Source organism: Eschrichtius robustus, chromosome 18, assembly GCF_028021215.1.
Source record: "Eschrichtius robustus isolate mEscRob2 chromosome 18, mEscRob2.pri, whole genome shotgun sequence".
NCBI lineage: Eukaryota > Metazoa > Chordata > Mammalia > Artiodactyla > Eschrichtiidae > Eschrichtius > Eschrichtius robustus.
The window spans coordinates 4,497,415-4,525,233 of record NC_090841.1 but is presented as its reverse complement, the minus strand read 5'-3'; the positions used below and the strand labels follow the sequence as shown (position 1 = coordinate 4,525,233).

Below are 27,819 nucleotides of genomic sequence, written 5' to 3'. Positions count from 1 at the left end.
CCTGGGGGACCTGGAGAGACCCAGGACACTCCGGAAATCCAGGCCCAACCGGGCGCGGCGCGGGGCGGGGCCGAGCGAAGAGGAGGGGCGCGGCCCGGGGGAGGTGGTCGTCCGCGCCGGTGCAGGCCCGGCGGTGAACGCCGTGCTGGCGCGTCCTCCCCGGTCGCCCGGTAGCAGGGCACCCGGAGGGCAGGAAGCGGGCCTCCCAAAGCGCCCCCAAGGCTCACGGCAGGTGGCGCCCCCGCCAGCCACCCCGCGCCCCAGCTCTTGCTAAGCCGCCCAAGTTCGCAGAACCCTCTTCTCGTTTTACTAACCCGGGGCCTCCTCCCGCCCCGCCAGGTGCGTGGGGTCGCGCTGGGCCGGCGGGGAGGGGCGGGGCAGGACTCGGTGGGGCGGGGCTCGAGCTGACTGGGGCGGGGGCGGGGCGAGCAGCCCCGCTGCTGGCGGCGGGGGAGGTGGGCGCCGGTGTGTGCACAGGTGTGTGCGCCGCCTGCACGTGCACGTGAGTCCGCTAGAGGGGAAAAGCGCCCCGACACCCCGCCGGGCGCCGTTTGTCCCCCGACTCCTGCGGTAGGTCAGCCGGGGTAGGCTTTGGTCGCCGAGCTCGGAGGCGAGGAAGCGGCGCCGGGCACGTTCGCCAGCCACCGGTCCTCGGCCTCCCCCTCCTCCGAGACCCACGCCCGCGGCGGTTCTGCGCGGGGGCGGACAGCGCGGCGTCCCTGGGACTCGTTGGAGACGCGGGTTCGCTGCCCATCCCCGGGCCGCGGAGTCGGAAACTCGGCGCTTCCCGCACGCGTCCGTGTTCGCGGACCAGCTCCGCGGGGGCTCCCACGCGCACGGGCGCCCCGCCCTCGTAGAGACTCAGCCCGGGCGGGTTTGCGCCGTCCACGCGGGGAGGGCGCGGGGCTTCGGACACACCCGCAAGCCGGTCGTTAGTTTACCGGCTCCTTAGGCTCCCAGGTCTGGCTGAGCTGCGTGAGGACAGCCACGTCCGACACGTGGTTGATGCCCACCTCGGAAAGAGCAGTTTTACGTGCTTAGGGTTTCCCTGTCCGGGGCGGCCCTGCAGTCTGGCCGGGGCTCAGCCCCTGCTGTTGGAAGCCGCTGGGTGGCGTTCACAGCGAGGAACCCTGAACCCCTGGGCTTCACTGGGCGCGGAGTAAGGCTTCAGGGAAACAAGCTTTTGGGTTTAGCCGGTGGGGAGCACGCTGCCCTCCGCCGACGATACACCTGAAATTGTCCCCGGTTCCTAAGTGAGTGTGATCCTCGGTTCATTTAGTGCGCACAGCTGAAGGTTCTTCTACTGGGCATCGTTCACGTTCTTTGAATTCTTGGAAAAAGGAAGGCGTGGCTGCGGTTTTCATCTGCCCCCTGTCAAGCGGGCAGAAGCTTTGGTGTTGTGAAAGTGTTCTCCCTGGACCCGGAAAACATCAAAGTTGTGGACTTAAAGCTTCTCGCTTCAATGTAAGCAAATCCTCCTGATTCTTTGGGTTCACTTAAGTCAACCGGAGGGGGGCGGATTATTCAGTAAAGGAACACTATTAGTTTTTTCTTTTTTTTTTTTTTTTTTGGACACTTAGTTTTCTTCTGCCTTTCAGTAGGTTCTCTTTGAAAACAGTTGAGTTATCTCATCGTTTTGTTAGCTGTTAAGCCTTAGGAAGGTTTTGAGCAGACACACAAATTGTCCTCTGAAAAGCAGTGCCTTGTGACCTTATCTGGGCGTAGGGAAGCTGGAAAGGTGGAGTAGGTGGAGACTGACAGGCACTCTGGTAGGAATATGCTAGAGGGCTGGGTAGGTAAATCCCAGCAAAATCTACGCCAGCGTAGGAAGAGTCAGCTGCTCAAAATGGTCCAGACTGCCGCAGATGGCGTTATTTCGTGCTGTAGCGGAGTGATCACTATTTGTATGTGTGGGACCTCTTTAATGCCGCGTCATTTGCCTCGGTCAGTCCAAATTGTGCAAAAACGAACCTTTCCCGGGATCTCGTGTGCACCTGGCGTGGTGCCGGGGGGCTCAGGCCTCAGGCTTGAGAAGATGGAGATTTGGCTTTGGACGCGGCAAGTAGGGAAATCGATTGTTTGAGCCCCGTGTTCTGTTTCCTCCTCCCACCAAAAATCACATGCACGAAAAATACTTTCCCAAAGTCTGCTGTCTGGCCTTTAATTTTGTTCATGTTCTGTAGATATTTAAACTTTTTAAACATCAAATTTCTGAAGCTTCTGGTACAAGTGGTAACAGCAAATATATATAAACCATTCTCTTCACTCGTCTGATCACATTATTTTGATTATTTCTCTGAAATGGGATTTCTTTCCTTAATGGCATCTTTCTGTTGCTTTGTTTTGAGAGCTGCTTATTTGACTGTCTGTCTTAGATCTATACTAGTTTAGAGCAACATTCAAAATTACCAATTCTACACAGCCATCAGCAAACACCAGACCTCCTGTCGTACTTAAATAGATACTTGAATTCTTATAATAATTAAAAAACTATCTCATAAGTAAGAATGGGGAATTAAAATTCATTTGCTGTTCTAGGAATTGTTCTGAATTAGGGAAAAAGCCACAGGAATCTTTTCCCCTGAAATAATGATTCGGAAATTTTAGAATACTGCAAGGCAGACCTAAAGACACCAGGGGGCAGGAGAGACTTTTTTCCTTTGGTCATCTCTTTCCCTAGTTTATGAAGAAAGAACACACCTCCAGTGTTACAGCTGTAGCTTTTCCACCTATGAGATCTGCATTTGTTTTCTTCACAGTTTACATATTTTCCTATTATGAACTGGCTTTTCCCCCTGCACTTGGTAAAAATCTAATTGGCTATGTATTAACTGCAAATCAAACATCTGGGTCAACAGACGAATATTTGTTTCACATAATTAGCTCCCAAAGCAGCAGCTGAGGCCTGGAAGTGCGTTCTCTTCTGGTCAGGCAGCATCCTTCTTCAGAATGTTAGGATGTGTTCAGAGGGGGCTTTAGGACAAAAAATATGCATAGAGTAGGAAGTATTTCCTAGAAAATACGAACTGGGGAAAAAAAAACCCCACCAGTAGCCAAAACAAAATGTAAATAAATGGTAGGCATTATATTGTGTTCAATAAATATTCCTTACCTGGATAAATTTATAAAACGTGCTTTGGGAACAGTACTGTTCAACATTTTTAACCCCCTATACCCAACGATTAAAAGTAATTTTCCTGTCCCTTCTTGAATGATATTGGGAAATTTCAAAAGAAGTGGTTTGTTTCATCTTCCAAGTAGGCAGTGGTCTTAAAACAGTGAATTTTATGCCTGCCCCTTTCAGAGATTCTGAAGTGTCTGCCTGCTTTGGTTGGGGAAATAATCATCTTCATGGTGGGAGCAACTAGGATGTATCCTGTAACTAATGGGAGACAAATGTTAGTTTGCTTCTCTTGTCATCCCTGATCAAGCTCCCTGCCCTCTTTAGCTCCCCTGTCCAGGCCATCTTCAGACTCCCGGTAGAGTCATTATCCGATGACGTACCGTTGGCACCTCTGCTAGAGATGGTTGAACACCCCACCACCACCTGCCTGCCCGACCTCTCCTCCCTGCCCTGGGCTCTAGCACCTCTGCACGTGCTCCTCCGGTCAAGACTCCCCACCGCCCGTTTTCAGACCCATGTGTCTTTGCAGGGGCTCCCCTCCTGCCTGAGATGCCCTGTCCCTCTCCTTCACCCAGCTTAGAGATCTTCCTGCAGTCTCCTCTGAGCTCTGCTTCGACCAGCTGTGTTTAACATCACACAGTCTTGTCTCCATCCTGTAGACTAAGTGTCTTTTTACTCACATTCCCAGCGCCTCACACATGTCTTCCCTATAGTAGATGCTCAGTAAATGCTTGCTGGGTAAGTAGAGTTCTGGCCAGGTCCACGGCTGAACTTTTCTGCAGGTTTAATTGATGTTCTCTGGCAATGAATGATCCACAGGTTTTAACTGGACCTTTAAAACTCATTCTTATGGAAAGCAGAGGCAAAAAAAATCCAGATCTGAGTAATCACTTGAAGCCATCACGTTTATTGTATCAGGCACTTTTGATTGCCGTCCCATATTTCGGGCAGAGTTCCTGAATGCAAGTAGACAGCTGGCCCTGGCCGAGCATTCAGCAAGGAGCCCACCCTCGCTCGAATCTGTACCAGCTGCTTCTCATCTCCTAATTCCACAATCTCTTAAATCCCCACCAGTTGAATTTCTTGATACTGATTTCGGAAGTAGCTTTATAACAATTAACTAACAGTTAGGCTATTCCAACAAAAAACTCTAACGTAGGAAATAAAATTATGTCATGTTTCTTCTGCTGGTGTGCCATTCCTTAACTTGGAGGGAAAAAAGGGTTTGTTGTTTTTTGTTTTCTGTTTTTAACCTTCTCCTGTACATAATATACAATCCCCTCCCCCTCTCACATACTCTTCTGCGGTTTTAAAATAGCAACTACAGCTGCCGGTAGAGACTCTTCCGGGATTTTAAGGCCACTAATCAATTTCACAGCTGGAGGCAAAGCACTTCGCTGGGGAATAGTTTTCCCATGACACACCAGGTGCTTTGCCCTTGTCAGGGCAGCCAGAGGGTTAAGCTTAAGGAGTAGGGGGTGCTGGGGCCAAGTGATGAGACCACCAGCGGCCCGACTCCTTCCCCTGCTTCCCTGCACTGTGCAGAAACCGAGCCAGGGGCCAGGGGGACCCCAGCTCCTCCAGGAGCAGAGAGCTGAGACCAGGGGGACCCCAACTCCTCCAGAAGCCTCCGGGAGCAGAGAGCTGGGCCCAGGGGGACCCCAACTCCCCCAGAAGCCTCCAGGAGCAGAGAGCTGGGCCCAGGGGGACCCCGACTCCCCCAGAAGCCTCCAGGAGCAGAGAGCTGGGCCCAGGGGGACCCCAACTCCCCCAGAAGCCTCCGGGAGCAGAGAGCTGGGGAGGTCAGAGCTGCCGGTTTCCTCTCTTACTGAGCACAAGCCATAGACAAAGTGTATGAAGAAGCGAAGTCCTCCTTGAAGGACATCTCCTACCCGCTGTCCCTCACCCTCCACAGGCATCGGAGCTGCAGACGGGTGCCCTGGAACACGGATTGCTGGGCCTCACTCCAGAGTGCTGACTCCGTTGGTCTGGCGTCAGGCCCGAGAATCTGCATTTCTAACCTATTCCCAGGCGACACCAGTGGCTCTTCTGGTCCTGAAAAAAACCGTCGTTAGAACTTCTTCTCTAGCCAATCAGTTTGCTTTCTTTCACTCAGATATTTACTCACCAGAGAGTTTGTTTCCCCCAAACAAACACGTAGATACAGAGAACAGAGTGGTGGTTTTACCAGAGGTGGGTTGAGGGGAGGGTGACATCGGTAAAGGGGGTCAACTGTATGGTGACCAATGGGAACTAAATTTTGGGTGGTGAGCATATTGTAGGGTAGACAGAAGTGGAAATAAAATGTACGCCTGAAACATATAAATCAATGTCATTTCAATAATGTAACAGAGTTTGTTTCCTTGTGTCCCTTACAAACACTCTGCTTCACTCATCAGCACTTCCCTCCAAACGAGAGTTTTGTCTCTTTGAAGGAATGTGTTAGACTAAGATCCATATGGTCAGATAATTGCTCTTGCCTAATTTTAGACTAAGTGTGTCCGGAGAATAACAGAAGGACTGTCTTAGAAAATCATCACTGTGACAGATTTCCTTTCTTTAAACATGTTTTTAAAGGTATCTTTGGTATGTAAGCTTCATGAACTCAAGGCACTTTAATTGTGCGTCTGAGCCAGTGTGTGGTGGGATAGAACACTTTCTTCTATCCAGACTCCCTTTTCCCAGAAGCTCAAGTTAGTTTTAATAGCAAATGGAGGGCGTCTCTTAATTTCCTATGGGGAGTAAACTGTCCGTCAGGCCATAGGGTGACTTACTGTAAAGTGAACTTCTCCATCCTCACTGAGCTCATGCCAGAGGCTGTGAGAGAGAGAATGTAGCTCAGTCTTCAGAACTTAAGTTCTGGAGTCAGATTGACCTGACTTGGACCTGAGAAAGCTTCCAAACCCTCGTGGACCTCAGAGGGGTGTGTGTGTGTGTGTGTGTGTGTGTGTAATTCTAAATTGGAGACAGTAATTCTTACCCTATAGAGATGCAGCACACGCGTGCTTGGGCTGACTCCTAAATGGTCACGTGGCAAAGTCACTGAGGCCAAAGCCAAATATCACCATCACAAAATGGATTTCTGGGATAAAAGAATAACCCTGATATTGCTATTAGAAAGTAATCATTAACTGTATCAGGTGTCTATTGCCACGAGAATGCTCTGTAACCAGTAACTACAAAACTTGGGCGGCATACGATAATTAGCATTTGTGGTTCACTGTTCTCTTGGTCCTCTGGGCAGCGGTGCTGATCTGGGCCGGCCCCGGGGCATCTCAGCTGGGCTCATGTCTGCTCTCTCACAGGGCTTCTGTGACCTGGGGGCTGGCGGTCCAGGATGGCGTCAGCTCCAGCATTACGACTCTGCTCTGTGTGGTCCCTCGTCCTCCAGCAGACAGTTGAGCTTGTTCTCAGGGTGTGGCGGGGTTAAAGAGTGAGAACTGAAGCATGGCAGCCAGCAAGACCTCTAGAGATTAGGCTCAGAACTGGCACATCGGTCACTTCTGCTGCATTCTGTTGGCTAACGTAAATCACAGAGCTGTCCGGGGTTCAGCGTGCTGGGAAAATAGACTCCACCTCTCGAAGGGAAGGGCCTCAAAGTTGCATCACAAAGGCTATGAACATATGGAGGAGTAGAGAATTAGAGTTGTTTTTTCAGTCAACCTACTACATTAACATGCTTCTGTTATTAAAGTTTTATCAGTCAAATGTTATAAATTTGACATTATGGGGAAGAAACAATAATTTCTCCACCGTCAGCTGCTAGATTTCTCCTCTGGTAGCTACCTGCCTATTTCCAACACTAGATAGAACCCACTTTCACCTGTGATTGGTAGAGAAGCAAGGTATTTAACTCATTTTAAAATAAATATTCTACTTTACTCTTCGTTATGTCTGGATCAGAGATAATTTATCACATGGGCATTGTCGTAGAATAATTTGGGAGTTTTTCCTTGTGAAATTTTAAGTGGCAGTGTTAACATGCTGATTTTAAAGCACCCATACAAAATTGAAAGAATTTCCAAATAGTACTTTTTCTTAAAAGGATTATGACTTACATAGAATTTTAAAAAAAACAATAAATACAGTTCTTTTTTTTGGCTGCGTTGGGTCTTCGTAGCTGCGCGTGGGCTTTCTGTAGTTGCGGCGAGCGGGAGCGGCTCTTTGTTGCGGTGCACGGGCTTGTTGCGGTGACTTCTCTTGTTGCGGAGCATGGGCTCTAGAGCGCGGGCTTCAGTAGTTGCAGCATGCGGGCTCAGTAGTTGTGGCTCACAGGCTCAGTAGTTTTGGCTCGCGGGCTCTAGAGCGCAGGCTCAGTAGTTGCGGCACACGGGCTTAGTTGCTCCGCAGCATGTGGGATCTTCCTGGACCAGGGCTCAAACCCGTGTCCCCTGCATTGGCAGGCAGATTCTTAACCACTGTGCCACCAGGGAAGCCCAATAAATACAGTTCTTAAATACCACTTTATTTAATGTTAAGAATGCTAGTTTACCAAAACACTTGTACAAGGTCTAGAATTATGATATAATCTATTAATCTTTATTATTCTGCTACATATTATCATTTAAATTTGCATTTCGTTTGCTGACTCAAAAAAGGATATGTATCCTGAAGCCAACATGCTTTCTTTTACATAATCTTCACAATTTTCGCATTCATTGTAGTCTTGCAATAACAAATATAGATTTATAATTCAACTGACTGGTAGAATTCCAACCTCTAAACACACAAAAGAGGCTTTCACCCCAAGTTTCATTGTAGAATGCTTATCTATATTTGAAAGTAAATACTGTCTTTCAATCTTAACAACAAATCTAAATATCACACCTTGTTTGTATTTCTGATGTCATTAACATGATTAGATATGGTGGTAACCTATGCAAGCAGATGACCCTGGATCATACACAAGTTCAGGGAAATACCGTTGAAACAGCTTCTAATATTTTCAGTAGATTCCAGCTGAACAGCAAAGCCGAAGCTGAGCTCCGGGTGTGACTTTACTGCCGAATGGGGTTTAGAAGATTAAGTGAGACAATGTGTGTAGACAAGGTATGACACACAGTAGGTGTTCAGTTGATGCCAGGTACTGTTTCCCACTATTTTAGCCTTTGGTCAGGATTAGTCATATTATGGCATTGTATTTCGACCCCTAGTGAAACTTATCACCAAAGCTTCTGGAGTCAAAGCAGACACGAAGTTAAGATGGGGAATGTCTGTGCAAAAAAAGATCCCTTCCCTTGGAGTTTTAAATTTAGTATTGTGTAGAAGGCTGTCTCCAAGCCTTGTTGCCTCTGTGAACCCAAATCTCCGTGTTTCACTCTGCTGTGACTATCACAGCATCATGACAGTTATTTCACCTCTTTTAAGTGTATGCTGCAAATAAGATTAAACCCAGAACAGGCTCCCGACACGTATGGAATCTATAGATGGAATCTGTATAATTGTTTATGATGATGTTTCAAAACCAAATGGATAACTATTGGTTTTGGCTGTAAAGTACATACTTATTATAGCCCATTCCAAGTCTACACTAGTAGGATTCTAAGTGGATCATGTGTTTCTGCAAATAGGTTGGATTTTAGGAGCAAATTTAAAATGTGACTAAATAATCTATTGATATATGATTTTGGCTACTGAAAAGCTATTAGTGGGACTTCCTGGTGGCGCAGTGGTTAAGAATCCGCTTGCCAATGCAGGGGACACAGGTTCGAGCCCTGGTCTGGGAAGATCCCACATGCTGCAGAGCAACTAAGCCCGTGCGCCACGACTACTGAGCCTGCGCTCTAGAGCCCGCGAGCCACAACTACTGAGCCCGCATGCCACAACTACTGAAGCCCGCATGTCTAGAGCCCGTGCTCCGCAACAAGAGAAGCCACCGCAATGAGAAGCCCATGCACCGCAACGAAGAGTAGCCCCCGCTCGCCGCAACTAGAGAAAGCCCGCGTGCAGCAACAAAGACCCAACACACCCAAAAAATAAATAAATTTTAAAAAAAGCTATTAGTTACTAGATGTCTAGCTATTGTGTACTGTAATGATGTATTACTTTAATATTTGTGTATTTCAGGTTCAAACTTTAGCAGCATGCCTGCACATGTTAACCAAGGACAAATAAACTTATTTCTCATTCTTCACTCGTTCAACAAGAAACTGTACAGTCTATGGATGATACAAAGGTAAATTGGACTGGGGTCTTGCCTTCAAGTAGCCTAGATCTAGGAGTTGTGACTTGGAGGAAGGTTGCCTAAGATTTAAAGTAAAATCACGGTGGGCAGCTGATTGCTCCCCATCATTGGTCCACAACGTTTATCCCCACCTCGTCTTCCCCTTCGCCAACACCAGATTGACATTCCAGGTAAGCAGAGGGGTCATTCCAGCCTCCTAGTCATCTTCTTTCTGATCTTTCTTTTTTCCTGTGGATTTAGTCCATTTTCACTGGTATAATGTCAAAGCCTCTTTTTTGTTTAGATCTAGTCCCCAGGATGCTCTGTTACTTAATTGATTGTAACAATTGGTTACAATTTAACCGTCTCACAGCCAACTTTTAGCCAGAAGATGGTGCTCAAGAGCCAAAGACAGGAAATCTTGGAAAGTTTATGGCTTTCATATCTTTCTCTGTTTTTAAAGGTCTGGAATTATACTTTTCAATTTAGCACTTAGAGCCCAAAGTTCAGCAGCAAAATATGTGTGAAGTTAGCCAAGCTGTTAGGAATGGGTCCTCAAATAATGTGTTTTAACAAGCATAAGATTTAGATTTAATAATTTGTTGACAATAGGGAAAAAGCATAAATCAATCACCAACATGAGAGAATGGGATTTGGTTCTGTTCTAACAAGCAATGTACAATTAGTAATGTTGGCGCTTTGGTGTACATGTCTGTATGGCAGATCATCCCAAATCGGAAGGAGCAGGGTTAATCCATTTTTGTGAGTCATTGGCCATAAAACAGATTGCCCAAATGTTAACAATCGTGGACCACGGTAAAGGGGTATAGAGCAGTGCTTTATGCTGTTCTCATTCCTGCAGCTCTTTCTCCAAGTTTGAAATTATTTGCGAGTAAAAAGTAAAAGCAAACAAAAAACCAAGTTTCCTAGTTTATACAGTCAATCAGACATGGCATGATTTTATCCTTTGGTTAAAAGCAGCACTTACACTGCCCTTAGCTTACTTCGTAGGGAAAGACACTCAAATACTGGAGTTGGCTGAAATCTACAGATAATTGTGAAATGATACATCATGAGCATTAATTAGGGGAGTGTGAAGATTTGATATGTGTCAGTGATCTGAATCCCAAGTGTTCATGATCCAAGGAATCTCGGCGTCTCCAGTGAGCTGGAGACGTGGCAAAGAGCGTCAGAATTCCTCCGCAGAGGCATGGGGAAAGGTGAGGCACTGGTTCCTGGCTTTCTCTGTTTGTCTTTTTAAAAGTCTTCGAGCTTAGTGAGCTCACTCCTCACCCGTGACTCAGCCACTAAAATTCCAGCCTGTGTCAGAGCATCTGCTCCACACGCCAGAGCCCACAGGTGGTTGTGCCTCCAGATTTGGAGATCTAGTCCAACACTCGGACTTTAAAGTGAACCAACCCTGATCTTTAGCTTCACCTCCAAGACGACCAAAGCAGGACCCACCATAATGAAGAAAACAGCAGCTGAGGGCTGTGCTTGGAGCCGGTTACCCATTTTTTTTTTTTTTATTAGTTGGAGTCTGTCTTAGTCTTTCTCTTCCTATCAAGCAACATATGGGTTATATTTTCTCAAAAATCAGGCTGAGTTTGGCTGCCCCATACAGGTTCTGGAAACGTATCGATGAGTTCAGGAGGAAGTGGGGGTTTTTTTGCTTGTTCGTTTGCTTGTGTTTTGTTTGTTTGTTTTGTTTCTGAGCACTTGGTATTCGTTCTCTACCAGGAGGATATCGGATATGCAAGTGCATCTGCAGTAGTACTGTAGATGTTGGAAGTTCAAGTTCAACAGTGGAGTTTGCCCCTCCTATGGTTTTAGCACTCAGTGTCAGGACCGCTGTGTTCAGTCCAGTTGGCACGATTTCTTCATGTGGAGAGAGATACGGGTTTTACCGCACTCTATAAATATGACCATTTATTGGCCCCAACATATTTATGTTCCCCTTCATTCAGTGCTCACTTAAACTGTCCAATTTGCTTGACCTGGTCTATAAATGTAAATTGCCTACATCTGAAACTCACTCTGCTTGCCTTCCGAATGTGCAGGAGTTGGATTCTCATTACCTCTGCAGACGGACAGAGAGCAGGTCTCTAGGTAGCCCTTGAGCAGGGGGTCACCTTCTCACTCTCTCTTCCCCCCCGCCCCCAACCCTCAAAAGTGCTAAAAATGCATATTATTCCCAAACTTTAATGAAAATAATACAGGGATGGGATACCAGATACATTTCTATAGAGGCAGCCATCTCATCTGGTTTTTAAAATGTTTTCTTTGCTGAAGGATGTCAGGAAGTTTGATTGACGTCAGAAGAACAAAGATGAACCGCGTTTGCTGTTTTCTTTATTTATAAGCCTAACACTTTGACATTGCGTAGTAAGATTCAAGGAATACTAGTAGGAATCTCAAGAATTTAACTAGTCCTGGCCCTGTCTATGGCACGGCTATCCTAAGACACCCCTCGTCTTTCCGAGGCTGGAGTTTATTGAATAAGCTCTTAAGGAACTTAGGGGCTGGGGAATTTCATCCCCTCTTTTCATTCTCTGTGTTACTGCTTCTGCATCTACACCGGTTAGAGAGTGTGCTTTAAATATCACTTTCTGTGACCCGACTCCACTTCCTCTGGTCTGCCTTCTCTGTGCTGGAGACTAAGGGCCCCCCTAAAATAATCCTTTGCATGGTTAAAGGGAGTTTTGAAGCAAACTCCATCACCTTTTTTTTTTCCTCATCACCTGAAGCCTTTCTATACTTTTCTGCTTTCTGTTTTTCTAATATTTTCTTCCGGACCTCGTATCTCTAAAGCCAATCAAGCTACTTCCAGAAATAAAAGAACTAAAAATATGTATACCTTACAAAATCAAACTGCTGTGCACCAGAAAGGAAATTCGTAATAGAAATTAAGAATGCCAGCGATTGGTGTCTTTCTGCTAAGACATCTTATTTGTGTAACATTAGAAACCAGTTCATTGACAATAAAGGCTGGGAAAGGAATCCTAATGTTACTTGTGTTAAGATTAATTGGATGACATTCTCCATAGTCTGGAAATTCCTTTTTAACTTCTTAGGAAATTTTAGAGGAGTAGATGAACTTAAACCTTTTTTTAGCTTACTTAATAACAAACTTATTAGGAGAGACACTGTAATGATAATCAAAGAAGTTAGCACAATGCCTGGCACATACCAGATGTTCAGTAGTCAAGGGTCCTTATTAGCTGACTGAGCTTCAGTCTAAGAGCTATTCAAGCATATTTTCTAACATAAAGACATTTTAAAAAAACCCAAAAAACCCTTTCTTCTAATTAGGTAATGAAGGCTAGCAAGTTGGAGACTATCCAGAGAACAGTTACATTATACGAGAACTTACAATATCAAGCAAGAAGTGTCCTCAGTGCTGTAAAGCTGCAAAGTGGTCTGAAATACTTAACAAGTCTTAAGGTATAATTGGGATGCTAACATTTGTAGGACGTGGAACTCATCAAACCCTTTTCTGCTCATTTGAATACTTGCACAATGCAGGGCGCTCTCCCTTTATTCTTTCAACGGAGACATTTTGAGGAAACGCAGATGTGAGGCGCTATCCAAGGACTTTTAAACAAATATGAAGTTTAATTCAGTTGTTTCCTGAGACGTTGACTTCTTGCAAAAGCCAAAGAAAGTCTCTTACTAATCCAAAGGGTACCCCCCCAAAAAGGTTGATGCCATAAAGTGGGGGAGGGCTCGGTTTCAGAAAGTTCAAGTATTTGGACAGGGATAATTACGAGGGCTGCGAGGCTGTGCTGTGAATCCCATCATTCTGTTTCTGCCTAATAAGCAGCACAGTGGTCCTTTTATCTTTTTATGTTTTTACCAGGAGACTGGCGGGGCAGCTTTGATGAAGGAAATTCCTATTTACGCCAAATCTGAACACCCAGGATGAATGGGATTTTTTTTTTTACTATGACCCAGGCATACAAAAACAATGATCTTAAGAGTCAGAAATCCCAAGGAACCTATGACCCCAAAGTGCCTTTTGAATTATTTCAATTAAAAATATGCAATTCCAGGTCTATGTAAAACAGCATCATTTCATGGGACGTAATACTAGACATTACTCCACCTTGTCTTGCTTTGCAGGGACCAGCCCTGCTGCATCCGAAAATTCTTCCTTGGTGTGGGAGTCCCCGCAGAGTGACCCTGTGCTTCTCAGACTCACCTTTGTGGTACCCACGGAGGCTGGCAGCATCGTGGGCCAGCCCTGGCTCTCAGTGCTAACCAGAGCCTCGGTGACCTGGCTCGTGCCTGTGGAAGGCCTGGTGATGCCCACCGCCACCAACACCGCAAAGGAGGCAAGCTGCTGGCACCGATTCTGTGGACGGCAAACTTTTCCACGTCACCAGGTGACACCCAGGAAACAGCTTGTTCCTTTCCTCATCTCCCTTCATTGCAAACCACTCTCACCTTAAGCCTCAAAAGTATTCTGTGGGGCGGGGGCCCTGGGAGGCTCCGACTAGAAATTCCCTCCCTCTGAACCCACTGTCCAAGGATTTCATCCCCAGCGCCAGGTTTGGGACCCTAGTCTTACCAGATATTTTATCTCCAAATTGCTACACTCAGAATGGCTTTCGTATTTAGGTGCGTTTTATTGAATTCAGTTCCTTGAAAGTAACACTTCAGTATTTCTGTGCCTGGCATATAGCACGAGCTTCATAAACCAAGCCTGCTCCAAGTCTACACTGTGGGACCCAAAGATGAGCAGGATTTGGTTTGTGCCTTCAAGGAGTTGTTGTCTAGACAGAAAGACAAAAGGAATCATAATCCCGGTTATATCAATAGAGACATGAATACAACGTTCCGGGGCAAATTGAACCTGGATCTGGGGTATCCAACCCCATTCTCCAGCCTATTTTTTTTATAGACGTATAGTTGATTTACAGTGTTGTGTAATTTCTGCTGTATGGCAAAGTGATTCAGCCATATATATATATATATATATATATATATATATATATATATATATATATATATACACACATTCTTTTTTTCATATTCTTTTCCATTATGGTTTATCATAGGATATTAAATATAGCTCCCCGTGCTATACAGGAGGACCTTGTTGTTTATCCATTCTATAGATAATAGTTTGCATCTGCTCATCCCAAACTCCCCATCCATCCCTCTCCCATCCCCTACCCCCTTGGCAGCCACAAGTCCGTTCTCTGTGTCTGTGAGTCTGCTTCTCTTTCATAGATAGGTTCATTTGTGTCGTATTTTAGATTCCATATATAAGTGACATCATATGATATTTGTCTTTCTCTGTCTGATTTACTTCACTTAGTATGAGAATCTCCAGGTCCATCCACGTTGCTGCAAATGGCATTAGTTCATTCTTTTTTATGGCTGAGTACTATTCCATTGTACATATTGATGTATACCACATCTTCTTTATCCATTCATTTGTTGATGGACATTAGGTTGTTTACGGTTGTTGGCTATCGCGAATAGTGCTGCAGTGAGCATTGGGGTACGTGTATCTTTTTGAATTACAGTTTTGTCTGGATTTATGCCCAGGAGTAGAATTGTCCAACCATTTTGAATCAGCATACATTTACCTTAAGTACTGTATTCTAAATGAGTATCTAGTTTCCTCAAGCTGTTTCTAGCACATACTCCAGTCACTGCAGCTCCTCCCTCTGTGGTCCACAGGTATAGGGCTGTGACCCAAGCTGCCTCACATTTTAGGAAGACCTCAGTTGTCTTACGCATTCCTGCCATCAGTGGGTTAGAGGGAGCAGGGAAGGAAGGATGTATTGGTCAGCTCAGGCTGCCATAACAAAGTACCACAGACTAGGGGGCTTAGACAATGGAAATTTATGTCCCACAGTTCTGGAGGCTGGAAGTTTGAGATCAAGGTGCCGGCAGGTTTGGTCTCTCCTGCAGCCTCTCGGCCTTGGCTTGTAGACGGCCGTCTTCTCATTGTGTCCTTACTGCTCTTTCTTCTGTGCGTGCCCACCCCTGGCATCCCTTCCTCTTCTTGGAAGGACAGCAGTCCTGTTGGCTTAGGGCCTTATGGCCTCATTTAGCTTTGATTATCTCCCTAGCACCTCCTGTATCTGTCTCTCCACATACAGTCACATCGGGGGTTAGGGCTTCAACCTATGAATTTGGGGGGGAGGGGACATAATTTAAGTCCATAACGGAGGTTTTGCAACATTCATCTTAGAGGCTTGGAATTACATTCAGAAGTATCTGACTGTGATGCAGAACTTTTTAGCTGATCATCTTCCAGTGTCATTCATCATTAGGAGAATAGAGTTTTGAGACTGGATTAGTGAACCTGCTTCAGGACCTTCATGTGACATCACAGGTAGATGGCCAGTTTCACAGCTGCAATCTTTTTTTTTTTTTTTCTAGATTCTTCTTTATTGTGGTAAAATACACATAAGATAAATTTTGCCATTAATATGGTTTAGTAGATTCACAAGGTTGTGCGACCGTCACCATTTCTAGTTGCAGAACATTTTCAACCCAAAAGGAAAGCCTATACCCATTAAGCCGTCACTTCCCCTTCTGCCCTCCCTCCCCAGCCCCAGGCAACCACTAACCTTCTTTCTGTTGCTATGGATTTGCCTATTTAGGACATTTCATATAAATGGAATCATACATTATATGCCTTTTTGTGTTTGGCTCTTTGGTTTACCATAGTGTTTTCAAGGTTCATTCGTGTTGTAGCAGGTGTCAGTATTTCAGTCTTTTTTATGGCCAAATAATATTCCAGTTGTATGGATAGACCACATTTTGTTTATCTGTTCATTGGTAGATGGACATTGAGTTGTTTCTACTTTTTGGCAATTATAAATAGTGATGCTGTGTGTAGTTTTTAAAATATTGTCCAATTATCTTTTATTTTATTAAAGTATATATATATTTATTTATTTATTTTTATTTGGCTGCGCCAGGCTGGACATATGTTTTCAACTCTTTTGGGTGTGTATACCTAGGAGTGCAATTGCGGAGTCATATGGTAGCTCTGTGTCCAACTTTTGAGGAACCGTCAAGCTGTTATGCACAGTGGCTTTATATTCCCAGCTAGCAAAGTGTGGGTTCCAATTTCTCAACATGCTCTCCAACTCTTGTTATTTTCTGTTTATTATTATTACCATTGCCATCTTAGTAGGTATGAAGTGTTATTGTGATTTTGACTTGCGTTTCCCTAATGACTAGTGATGTTGAATATCTTTTCATATGCTTGCTGTGTATCTTCTTTGGAGAAATGTCTATTCAAGTCCTTTGCCTGTTTTTTGATTGGGTTTGTCTTTTTGTTGTTGAGTTGTCTATATACTCCGGATGCTAGACTCTTCTCAGATATATGATTTGCAAAAACTTGCTGCAGGCTTTTTGACATTATGTTGATTTTGTTTACGCCACCCTTTTAGACACTCTGGCATTACTGGAAGAAGTCCTGGGTGGTTTTTAACTCCGTATCTTCAAAAAGAAAATATACCAATAGTAAACATCAAAATCAACATAAAAATGTTTCAGTAAAACTCTGGGGTTAGGGGTGAGGATGGGGCAGGGAGAGCAGTACGTCAAATGTTTAAAGTTAATAGTAGATGAGAAGAAAAAGCATTTTAAGTATGGAAATTACTTTTCTGAAAGTCAGTATATTAATTACAAGGAAAAAACAGGAGGATGAAAGATGAAAACTTTTAAAGCAACAAGGAAGATTTTTTTTTTCAAAATTTTATGACCGTTTTTATTTTCAGATGAGGTTAAGTAAACCACAAGACAAAATTAAAAGAAATGTAAATTAACATATTTGTTTGGGTTTGCGGTCTCATTTGTTAACACAAACACTTTAACTTAAAAGAACTTCTGGTAAACCAAATGTGAGTTTTCAGTACTACTCCTATTTATAAAAGAGGAGGGAAAGAAGGGAATGAACCCAGGGAAAGCCATTCTTCCTAAACAGACTGCTGACTGGTGTGCAGATGGTAGGAACCTCTGTTCTTCCTGAAATATACAGAAAATCACTGTAGATCTTGCAGCTTTTAGAACTTCCAGCCAAAGGAAATATGATTACCTCCATATGATTTGCATCAACTCCAGTTAGCCGAGTTATAAGTAATCATTTCTTTAGTTCTATGACTTTGTACTTGTACTCTTAAAGATATGTCAGAAGTTTGTTTTTAAATCAGTTGTATTTTTTTTTTCCTAGCGGTAAAATATAACATTCTGTTAGGTGTTACAATTAAAGTTAACAATGCACTAATATTGAGCAACTGATTTTCTATGTTTTAGAAGGATAAGTGTTTTACTTAGCTCCTCTGGCTGCTCTGTTTGATCAAGAAAGTATGTCATTTGCACATTCGAATTACATAAATTCAACTACTGTGTAGGAGCTTGGTGGAAAAAGAATAATGAGAGGGAGAGAAATAACGATGTAAACAGTGTGTGTGATTTTGCCCTCTTTCTACTCAAAAGACACACATATCACAGTGATTGTGCATCAAGCAACCTGAAGTGGTGGTTTCCTCCCCCTCGTGCCTCTCGCAATCATGAGCCTCTTGCTGCACTGAGCCTGATTCAAGGATAAAGATGACTACGTCGTTTTTTTCACCATATATGCTGATCCTACACATGAGTGCTTTAAAATGGGGTTGATTGCAGCCCATGTCACAGCTAGGAATCCTATATGAACAAGCAGAGTGACAGGTACTAAGAAACATCATAACAAATTGAAGAGGAAAACGTCCAAAGGCAAAACAGAGGTACCAAATAAGAATCAAGTTCAGTTTGAGCAATCAAAAACACAAAGGTCAAAGTCGGTAGATGGTGATAAAATGCATTTTATTCACACACACACACACACACACACACACACACACACACACATATATACATATATATATAGAGAGAGAGAGAGAGAGAGAGGCACAGACTGAAAAGCAAAATAAACTGAAAATATACTTTTGCAGTTAGTGTCTACAGAATTCAACTTTTTAAGAGGGAGGAGGGCACTCCTTCATAGGTGTTTAAATCTACTTTGGCAGACTGCCTGACATTTAGTTTTGACTATAATAAATTATTACTACTACCTATATGTTTTGATAACTAGTTACAGTTGCTCGGAAAAGACTAGTAAAATAGTTTAAGACTGTCAAGGATGGTGAGGGAATTCCTTATGGAAGGAACATTGCCACCTTAATATGACCCAGTGGCACCTCCCACAGAGATGCTCAGTGAGTAGTTGACAACTTATTTTATAAAAAATTTCAATACAACATACTAGATACACAAAGAAAAAGTAAAATCAAGTCAGAGGCAGGAACAGAGTGGTATAAAGTCTCTATGAGCATTGATAACAGCCAACCACCACATCGAGGAACCACAAAACAGGCCTCTCCTTCACTTTTAGGGAATCAAGGAACACAGCAGTAAAAAAAAGAGGATGAATTTGCTCAAAGCTCTGCACTTCCAAGTCTGCTGGTTGTGGACTAACCATTCTAATGGTTCTGAACCATTTGGGAAAAACTTCTTGTGTTTAAGCTCTGGCATTACCAGGTCATAAATCAGTTTCAGTATGAATATGGCCAACAGTGCTTTCTTCATTAATAAACTGACAAATCATGGGTGTTTTGGAGAAGAGGATAAATGGATAGTGGAAGGAGGGTATGGCATAAGTACTGTCTGAAGAAATGGACACTTCCCTTGCATTAATTTTTTCCCCAAAGGCAAAAAAAAAAAAAAAAAAAAAGTAAAGTATTAACCCTCTGAACCCCACCCCAGTCATTTTATGGTGCCATAGGAAAATAATGATGCCTAGCCATCTGGTGATTAGTGTAGAGTCAGCAGTTAATTCCGGGCTTTCTGTAGTGGAGACTGGTGACCAGCAACGTAGTGGGCAGGATTTGGAGTCCAGGCAAACCGTGACTTTCTGTCGGTAAGGACTGGGCAAGTCATCCTCACCAGCAAAGTGAGGCGAGTAATTCCGTCTTCTTTGTAGGGTTGCTGTGAGGATTAAATGTGCACATAAAACGCAGCACAGTGCCTGGCACGGAGTAAGCCTTCAATACACGTTAGCTCACAGTATCAATGTTTTCTAAGAAAAAGACTGAATCTGAAAAACGAGTCTTCCCTCGGCTGCTTCTGGTCTAAGAGCTGTTGCTCTGATGATTTTTCTGATACCCCTCCCCTCCCGACCCCCAGGTTATGTGCTTAAATTGACCCTGTACATCATCGATCATAGCTTTATAATACTTGTACTATCTTTGCTTATTCAGTTCTTTGTCTCTCTGTCCCATTTCCAGAGACTTTCATCTCTGTCTGAAGGAAATGGCCATGACGTCTGGCTTCTTGGAGAATCCCCAGGACCCAACACAGAACACGGTATACTGTAACCGCTTAGCTTGTAGTTGTGGAACGAATAATTCGATATTAAAACCTCGTTCATTTCTAGGTTTAGAAAAGTTCGTGGCCGGTGCATTTAAAATACATAATTTTATGAAGCTAAAAATACCCCTCCCCCTCGCCGCAAAGTCCAATGAAATCAAGTGCAGTGCTTGGAGAAAGGTTTACTGAAAAGAGTAAGGTGTTTGCTTCCAGGGCGTAGGGTAGGTTTTTTCCTTTTGATTCCGTGGGGCGAGTGGCAGGGAGCCACCCTGCCCGAGTCCGCGCGGTGACCCGGCCCGCCCAAGTGCCCGACGGTGTCTGAACAGCAGCGTCTTTGCTGTGAATAAAATTGCTTTGTGTTCCATAGACACGGACTTCGGGGGGAACCTCAGTGGTCAGCACCTCTTATGCTCCACTTTAGAGATGAAGAAACTGAGGCCAGCAAAATGCAGGATTCTTTTTCTGGTCGGGCTGGGCCTAGATGTCAGGTCGCTGACTTCCAGACCGTGTCGGAAGGGGTCACCAGATCCTTTAAAAACAATCACGGCGGCTTTAATAGCATCAGCACCTGTTGTTTCAGCTTCCGCAAGACAGGAGCTATTAATCTCTCCTCCTCAAAGCCGCGGTGCTGGTCCGTCGGAGCCTTGTTTGCTTCCTCACGCAGCTGTCTACACCATCAGGGCCAAATGTGGAGCCGAGGCACCTTTCTGCCTGAATCCAATAAATCGCTCTGCCCAAATTTAGAAAGAAAAGCGACACAGATCATCCGGACAGCGGCCAAATCTGGCAAGTCTCCACCCCACCTAGCAGAAGCCCGAGCCCACCACGCAGCCCCGGGCCAGTGACCGGCCGCGGCCTGGACATCGGAGGGACAAGTGAGTCTAAGTGGCAACTTCAGCGTCTGTAAAATGGAGCGCAATTAAGACCCTTCTTTGGGACGTTGTGAGAATCCGAACTGTGAATGCCGCCTACGACCTGCAATAAGCAAGTTGAGTTTGCCCTTATTGCCGTTACTGCTGTTACTATGTTAGCTCGAGCGCCGTTATCTCCCGCGCCCGTTCTCCCCGGCAGCCCACGGCCCGCGGCCGCTCAAGCCACAAAGTGAAGGGCTCGCGGCCCCGGGGGCGGCGGGGGCGGGGCGGCCCCAGCGCGCATGCGCGCCCGCGGCGCCAGCTCCTCTTAAGAGCGCAGTGCAGCGGCGCGGCGGGCGAGTCGGGGCTGGGCGCACGGGTGGGCGGGCGGACGCTGCGCTCGGCTTGTTCCGCAGCCCCGGGGACCGAAACTTCCGTGGGAGGCGCCCAGCGGTGCGCACCTACCCAGGGCGCTGCGGCGTGGGGGAGGGGGAGCCAGGCGGAGCGCGCCGAGGCCGGAGAGCAGAGAAGGGGAGCAGGGCGAGCCGCCCGCCTGGACCCGCGCCCAGCAGCAGCCGCGGCTGGCTCCCGGGACCCCGGCGGGGCGCGTCGGTTCTCGCCCGCGTCCCGGACGCCCGCGCGCGCCGGGAGGATCGACCGTCCGGCCCGCGGAGCGGAACGTGGTGGCTGCACCCGGGGGGCGGCCCAGGCAGTGCGGCCGGAGCCATGCGGACCGAGTTCGGAGCGCAGGAGGCTGAGCGCGGCCGGCCGCTGCACTTGCTGCCCGGAGCCCTGTGCCTGCTGCCCGCCGCCTTGGCCTCTTCTCGCCGCCCGAGGGGGGAATAAAGGCCAGGAGACGCGCCACGACTAGCGCGCAGGATCCCGAGGCTTAAACTGTGCGGCAGCGCCCTGGCTCCGGGTCCGCAGCGGCGCGCCCAGCGGTCCTCCGGCTCGAGCGAGCGTCCCCTCGGGGATGCACGGGGAGGGTCCCGTCGCTGGTGAAGCCTCCGGGGGCTGCGGAACGGCAGCCCCGGGGGCCCTCTGAGTCGCACCCGGAGAGCTCCATCGGCGAGTGCCCACGAGTTTCAGGCAGCCTCTGCTGGGGCCGGGCCCCCGGCCGAGGGAGGGCATGGCTTAGCTCCCGGACGTCGCGGCGGGGGGGGCGGGGGCCCGCGCGGAAGGCGCCGCGGAAGGGACACTCAGCGGAGAGGCCCCGGCCTCAGCACCGCCGGGACCGGGGCGCCGGGCCGCCACCTCCCGGAGTCGGCCCTGCGCCCTCTGGAGACGCGCCGCCCGCGCCCAGGGTGGTGCCATGTGGGGCGGACGCCGCCCGGCCGCCTCCTCCCGGGACGCCGCTTCGCTCCTGCGGCTGCTGCTGGCCGCGCTGCTGGCGGCGGGGGCGCGGGCCAGCGGCGAGTACTGCCACGGCTGGCTGGACGCGCAGGGCGTCTGGCGCATCGGCTTCCAGTGCCCCGAGCGCTTCGACGGCGGCGACGCCACCATCTGCTGCGGCAGCTGCGCGCTGCGCTACTGCTGCTCCAGCGCCGAGGCGCGCCTGGACCAGGGCGGCTGCGACAACGACCGCCAGCAGGGCGCCGGCGAGCCCGGCCGCGCGGACAAAGACGGCCCCGACGGTTCGGCAGGTAGGCGGGCCGGGCGAGCGGAGAGGGGAGGAAGGGGCTCTGCCTCGCCGGCGGGACCCGGCAGCCTGGAGAGGGGAAGGGAATTCGGAGCCTGCGACTTCAGGAAAGGGGCTTGGACCGGGAGGCGGTGCCTGCGTCCTGGCGCAGCCTTTACTTTGTGTGGAACGGAACACCGGTTCAGCGCCCTGGGCCTCAGTTTCCCCATCTGTCAGCTAAAAAGCGGCTTGGCTTGGGTTTTCCGGAAAAAACCCTAACATCCAAGGCATGGCGGGCCGCAGCCAGCCCCACGTGCCTCCTGCCCAGGGGTCTCCGTGCCCCCTCCCGGGTCTCCTGTCTCCATGGGTCTAAGTTCGAGGACGGGGTCATGTTTTGGCGGCGCCCCCTAGCGAGAGGGCTGGCCGGGGCACCTGAGGGCTCCTCGGAGGGAAGGCCGCTCCTTGGGGCTTCCCGAGGGTGATGGGCTCTACCAGACCCCGGGGAAGAGTCTACCCCTCCCTAAGATGCAGCTCCCCCGCCCCGGCCTCCTTACCACGTCGGACTTGGTAGGTGTGACATCAGAGCGGTGCCAGCTCTGCTCTTTGTGGCCTTGGTTCCTTAACTGTATTTTTTCAGATTGCCCAAGTTAGAGTTGGAGGAACAAATGCGTGAAAGCATTTGATAGGTTTCACTGCCTCTGCTTGTCACCAGTCTCCCAGACCCCTCCCTCGAGGGCCTATCCCAGAATGTGTTTGGGAGGGAGGATGTGGTCCTGGTGGAGGTGGAAGGGCACACATGGCTCGGAGGGGCGTCTCCGTCCGTTTTGAGGAGGAGAGGACTGTTTATATTAATACTACCCCCCGAGCCCAGGGTTCCAGCCGCCTGAGCCGGGGCCCCGCTGGTCCCTGTTCACAGAGCTGGCTGGGGCTGCTGAGAGGCAGCTCGTTTCCGTCCTTCCCTTTGCAGTCACGCATTTTATTAGCTACTCCTACTGGTCGGCTGCTGCCTTGACTCTGAAGAGGAGAAGGGAGGGTAATTCCAGAAGAGGTGCTGTCTTAGAAGGCAAGCGCAGCATAGCGGGGTGTGTGGCCTCCCGAATAAACCTGGGGGGATAAGCCATGGGCACACCGCTTGACTGCTTTCTCTGTGTGTGCCAAGTTGGGCTTTTGCTGGCCTCCTAGAAGTTGGGCTGACTGTGGACAAATCAGTAGGCAGCCGACTTCTCAAGACGCCGTGGTATGTGGGGATGCTTTCTAAATTCCACTTTTGAATCTTTTCTCCTAAAAATTCTGTACTTCTGCACTCAAGAAGGACAGCGCATGTCTAAGCAGAGCCGAGGGCTTCCAGGAACACTGCCTTCTCTGCCCTGAGTTATTTACTCTTCCAATTAAAATCCTGGAAAGAGAACAGTGATTTCTCCCCAAAACTCATCATGTGGACTGAGACTGCTTTGGGGGTGTTGTTTTGTTTTGTTTTTTTAAACTGTTACTTGTTTACTTGATAACATATAGGGCTGGTATCTTTAATTTAGAAAATGAAGTCTTCAATCGTCAGCCTTTGGTTGCATACTTGATAAAGTATGTTTTACTTACACAAGGCATCATTTCTCCATGGCTCCATGTGGTACTATGCTCTAGAAACACTGACTGCAGGAATGTCAGTTCTGTCCAAGGAGCGTGATTAGAACGGCTGCCGCCCTAGCGGGCAGAGGGCGTTTCGCGTCTGTGACTTCAGGCGAGGGAGAGCTGAGCGTCTCCCTGGACCACGCGCTGGCGCTGCCCTTTGCCGAGACCAGCGGGACCAGTCCCCGTCCTCGTGTGGCGTCTAATCGAATAGTCAAGGAGATGGGCAGGAACGCGTCAGAAGACATGGGTTCTTGGTCACATAGGGTGGGATTCCACAGACCCCTCCCTCCTGATTCCCGGCCCCCATCAGCCAGTGCGTCCAGCTTCTGAAACCCGGTAGTGCTAGGCCCACGGCACCCCGAAGATCTTTTTAAGTAAAATAATTGAAAACTGGAGCTCGCTACTGACTTTAGTATAAAGTGTTTGTTTTTATCTTGACAGTTTTATTTGCTGGAATAAACCTCCCTTGTTAAGTAGGATGCCCATTGCTTTTTGCTCTGCGGGCTTTCCCTGTGGTTCTTCACACGGAATCCAGTGTCCTAACTCCGGACCTGACAGCTCCGCCTCAGCCACGTGGTCCTGCCTGGGGCCTCGGCTCACTGCGGGCTCTTCCTTCTGGAACAGACGTCAAGCCTGTCCTCCTCGGTACCTTGTTTCATGCTGACCCGCTGCCTGGACGGCCTCCCCCCCCTGCCAGGCCCACGTCCCAGGGACCTGCCTTCAGCTTGTCAAGTGTGTGTGGAGGGCTTTTTTTTTTTTTTTTTTTTTTTTTTTTTAAAAATCCCTTCTTTGATCTCTGTACCTTACAGACTCTTTTTGGAAATGGTTGTGACTAGGGTCTGCCCTAAATTTTTGATTTATTTGCCTATGAAACAAGAGCCTGCGAAAAAATGGTCAAAGAGGTTTACGAGGAATGTAAATAATTTTCTGGGGGGAGAAAAGACTTTGAAATAATTTCAACTCATTTCTGTGCAGACCCTACAAACTGTCTGTTAGGGTAGACTGAAATGTGGGCAGTTCCGTTACTCTAGGGATTTTAGAACAGTCTTAAACCGTTAAACTCATATTTCTGCTAAACTGGGTCTTTGCCTCCGTGAGCGTTGCAGTTGGTGAGTCTAGCTGTCAGTGTTAACAGCTTTGCTTTGGGGGCTGATCCCCAGTGCCCGTAGGCAGGCCCTACTGCGCCCCCCGCCATCCCTAAGCACTTGATAAAGGACGGTGCTTCCTGTGTGCGGCCGATAAGCGCACACACCAGCCCGGCCCAGGTTCCCGGCTTCTGGGTACCGCCGTTGTTCATTTATCCATCTCCGCTGCCCATCCCCGATTTTTCCTGCATCCTTACAGGAAGTCATCACAGTATGTCTCTCTCCTTTTCTTCAGTCCCCATCTATGTGCCCTTCCTCATCGTCGGGTCGGTGTTTGTCGCCTTCATCATCTTGGGGTCCCTGGTGGCCGCCTGCTGCTGCAGATGCCTGCGGCCCAAGCAGGAGCCCCAGCAGAGCCGGGCCCCGGGGGGGCCCCGCATGGTGGAGACCATCCCCATGATCCCCAGCGCCAGCACCTCCCGAAGCTCCTCTTCCCGCCAGTCCAGCACGGCCGCCAGCTCCAGCTCCAGCGCCAACTCGGGGGCCCGGGGGCCCCCGACCAGGTCACAGACCAACTGTTGTTTGCCCGAGGGCACCATGAACAATGTGTACGTCAACATGCCCACAAACTTCTCCGTGCTCAACTGTCAGCAGGCCACCCAGATTGTGCCCCACCAGGGGCAGTACCTGCATCCCCCCTTCGTGGGGTACACGGTGCAGCACGACTCGGTGCCTATGACCCCGGTGCCCCCGTTCCTGGACGGGCTGCAGACGGGCTACAGGCAGATCCAGGCCCCCTTCCCTCACACTAACAGCGAACAGAAGATGTACCCAGCCGTGACTGTGTAACGCACGGTGAGGCCGGGGTCCTGTACCAGGCAGAGGAAGGCAGAAGCTGTGGGCTTGGGAAGGATTCTCAACGTGGAAGTCCCAGCGTATCGCTGGTGTTTGTGGCACGATTCTGTTGGATGGCTTGCTTTGCCCCCAAACTGTGTGAAAACATGTTTCTCCAAATTAGCGTTTCTGGACATGTTTCATCCCAGTGCATGATGGATTTATGATGGAGAAGAGCATCCCCTGGAGATGCCTGTGTCGCCGCCAATGGTTGTGTGACACATGTGAGCCCTTAAGTGCCCTTGAGGTGTGGCTGTCAAAAGAATTTTGTAAACTGATGAAGTGTTTTTATTATTTCGTTACTGTTACTTCTTTTTTATTTTTTATTGTATTGGTGCAAGATCAGAATAGTTGTTCCCTCCCTTTTACCTGGGCCAGCTTCTAATAAGCATCCAAGGTTTTAGGGGGGATGTAAAGAGTACAATTCTTATAAAAGGAAACCAATTTGGACTCTGAGGTTAGTCCTTGATCCCAGCATTTTCCAGGCACATCTTAATTCATTGTAAAAAGATATATATATATTGTCTATTTTTGTGCTTTTTTTGGGTCTATTTTGTGCTTTTTTACCATGTGTAGAGATCTTATTACAAAGTGATTTCCTACGTTAAAAAGAGGCTGAAAGAAATTGTATAGTTACTTAACTGATGACATTTCAGAACTCTGGGATTATTTTAATCTTGAAGTAGTGATGGTGTAGTAATAAAACCATTCAGCCCCTTCTCGATTGTATCTTTTAAATTTCTGACTTTACATTGACATCTGAGAAGAGTAATAAAGTGTTTTCATATTGAAATCATAAACTCTATCACCTGCTTCTTCTCCAAATGACTCTTAATTTTGCTGTGTGGTATGGCTTGGCATTTCACTCTGTTTGGCGTTCAGACCTGCGTGTTCATATAGTACTGAGTGCAGGTAATTACTGTTGTTATAAATGAACGTCAGCCTTTCTGCCTAGATCTGATAAAACATTTTCTTGTCTTCCCTAGAAAAGCTCAAAGAAACGCTTGCAGAGAGAGATACTTAGTATCGCTCCTCAGCCAAAATCTGAGACTTGGGATGAAATTTAAACCACAGATTCGATTTACTTCGCAAATCGTAGGCTTTTTATACTGTCGTTATCAAAATGTCTTGTTTTTCAGGCAAGAGAGACTATCAAGTTCAGAAGAGCTTTTCAAAGAGATATTGCCTTTCTTCTCCACAAAGTTAGTTCTTGTTTTCCTCTCTCTTTTAGTCCTCAGCAAGCACTGTATTCATTACCAGTGTTCTGAATTATGAAATTCAAGTGAATTTATTTGTGTATTGTTCCCTTACAAGAAATAAGTTGAAGTGTGTGCCAGTAAATTTCCAACTGCTAGCAAAACCAAGATTTGTAATTAAATGGTTGTAAGGTATGGTCTTTCACACATATTTATATCTGTATCTATGGTCATCTGTCTATGATCTGTCTACCTTTTCTAACACCTGTCTGTATCTCTGTCTATCTCATGACTGAAAAATGTAAAACCATTGTTGGCAATTGGTGTCAACAAAGATACCCCGTCAAATCTTTTAATAGCCAAAGGCGGGGGAAAATCATTTTACTTATTAATAAATATTTTATGGCATGAATTCCTAGGGGAGTTGGGTTTTTTCATTTTCATTCTACTTGGTAATTTTTCGGATGGTCTATTAAACCTGTTAATAGGGGAAAATTGCTAAAAATCATAAACATTGCCTTCTAGAACAAAGAGCCTACCTTTAAAAGTGATTGATATCTCTGAAGTCGATAGTATGTTCTGAGTCAGTGGGTATTTTACGTGCTCCATGGGAAACGTTGACAGCACAAAACAAACGGTCCTTTTGGGGTCATTATATTAGCAGGCTAATGTGTGTTCTGTACGTTATCTTTGATGGAGGATTCCAGCTTATCTAAGGAAGTAAAGTTCTTAGGAATTTGGAGGTGAAAAGGGCCTTAGAGATCACGCAGCCTGGGACTGGCAAACTTTTTTTTTTTTCAGTGAAGAGTCAGAGAGTAAGTATTTTAGGCTTTGCACGTTGTCTCTAAAACTATTCAGCTCTGCCGCTACAGCACAAAAGCAGCC

The 27,819-nt window shown here is 47.2% G+C and overlaps 1 protein-coding gene across 7 annotated transcripts; it reads left to right on the top strand.

The window, feature by feature from the left end:
• On the top strand, positions 1–27,346 carry SHISA2 (shisa family member 2). Of its 7 annotated transcripts, XM_068526995.1 has the most exons (7): positions 429–570; positions 1,280–1,464; positions 9,191–9,299; positions 12,600–12,731; positions 13,410–13,672; positions 19,583–19,661; positions 25,140–27,346. In XM_068526995.1, exons 5-7 carry the CDS (start codon positions 13,592–13,594, stop codon positions 25,691–25,693), a joined length of 714 nt encoding a protein of 237 aa, XP_068383096.1. In that variant the 5' UTR covers positions 429–570; positions 1,280–1,464; positions 9,191–9,299; positions 12,600–12,731; positions 13,410–13,591; the 3' UTR covers positions 25,694–27,346. The 7 variants fall into 7 exon arrangements, with proteins under 7 accessions (XP_068383097.1, XP_068383099.1, XP_068383096.1 ...); XM_068526996.1 differs by lacking the exons at positions 429–570; positions 12,600–12,731 and adding an exon at positions 1–339; XM_068526994.1 differs by lacking the exon at positions 12,600–12,731.
• Positions 27,347–27,819: the final 473 nt, after the last annotated feature.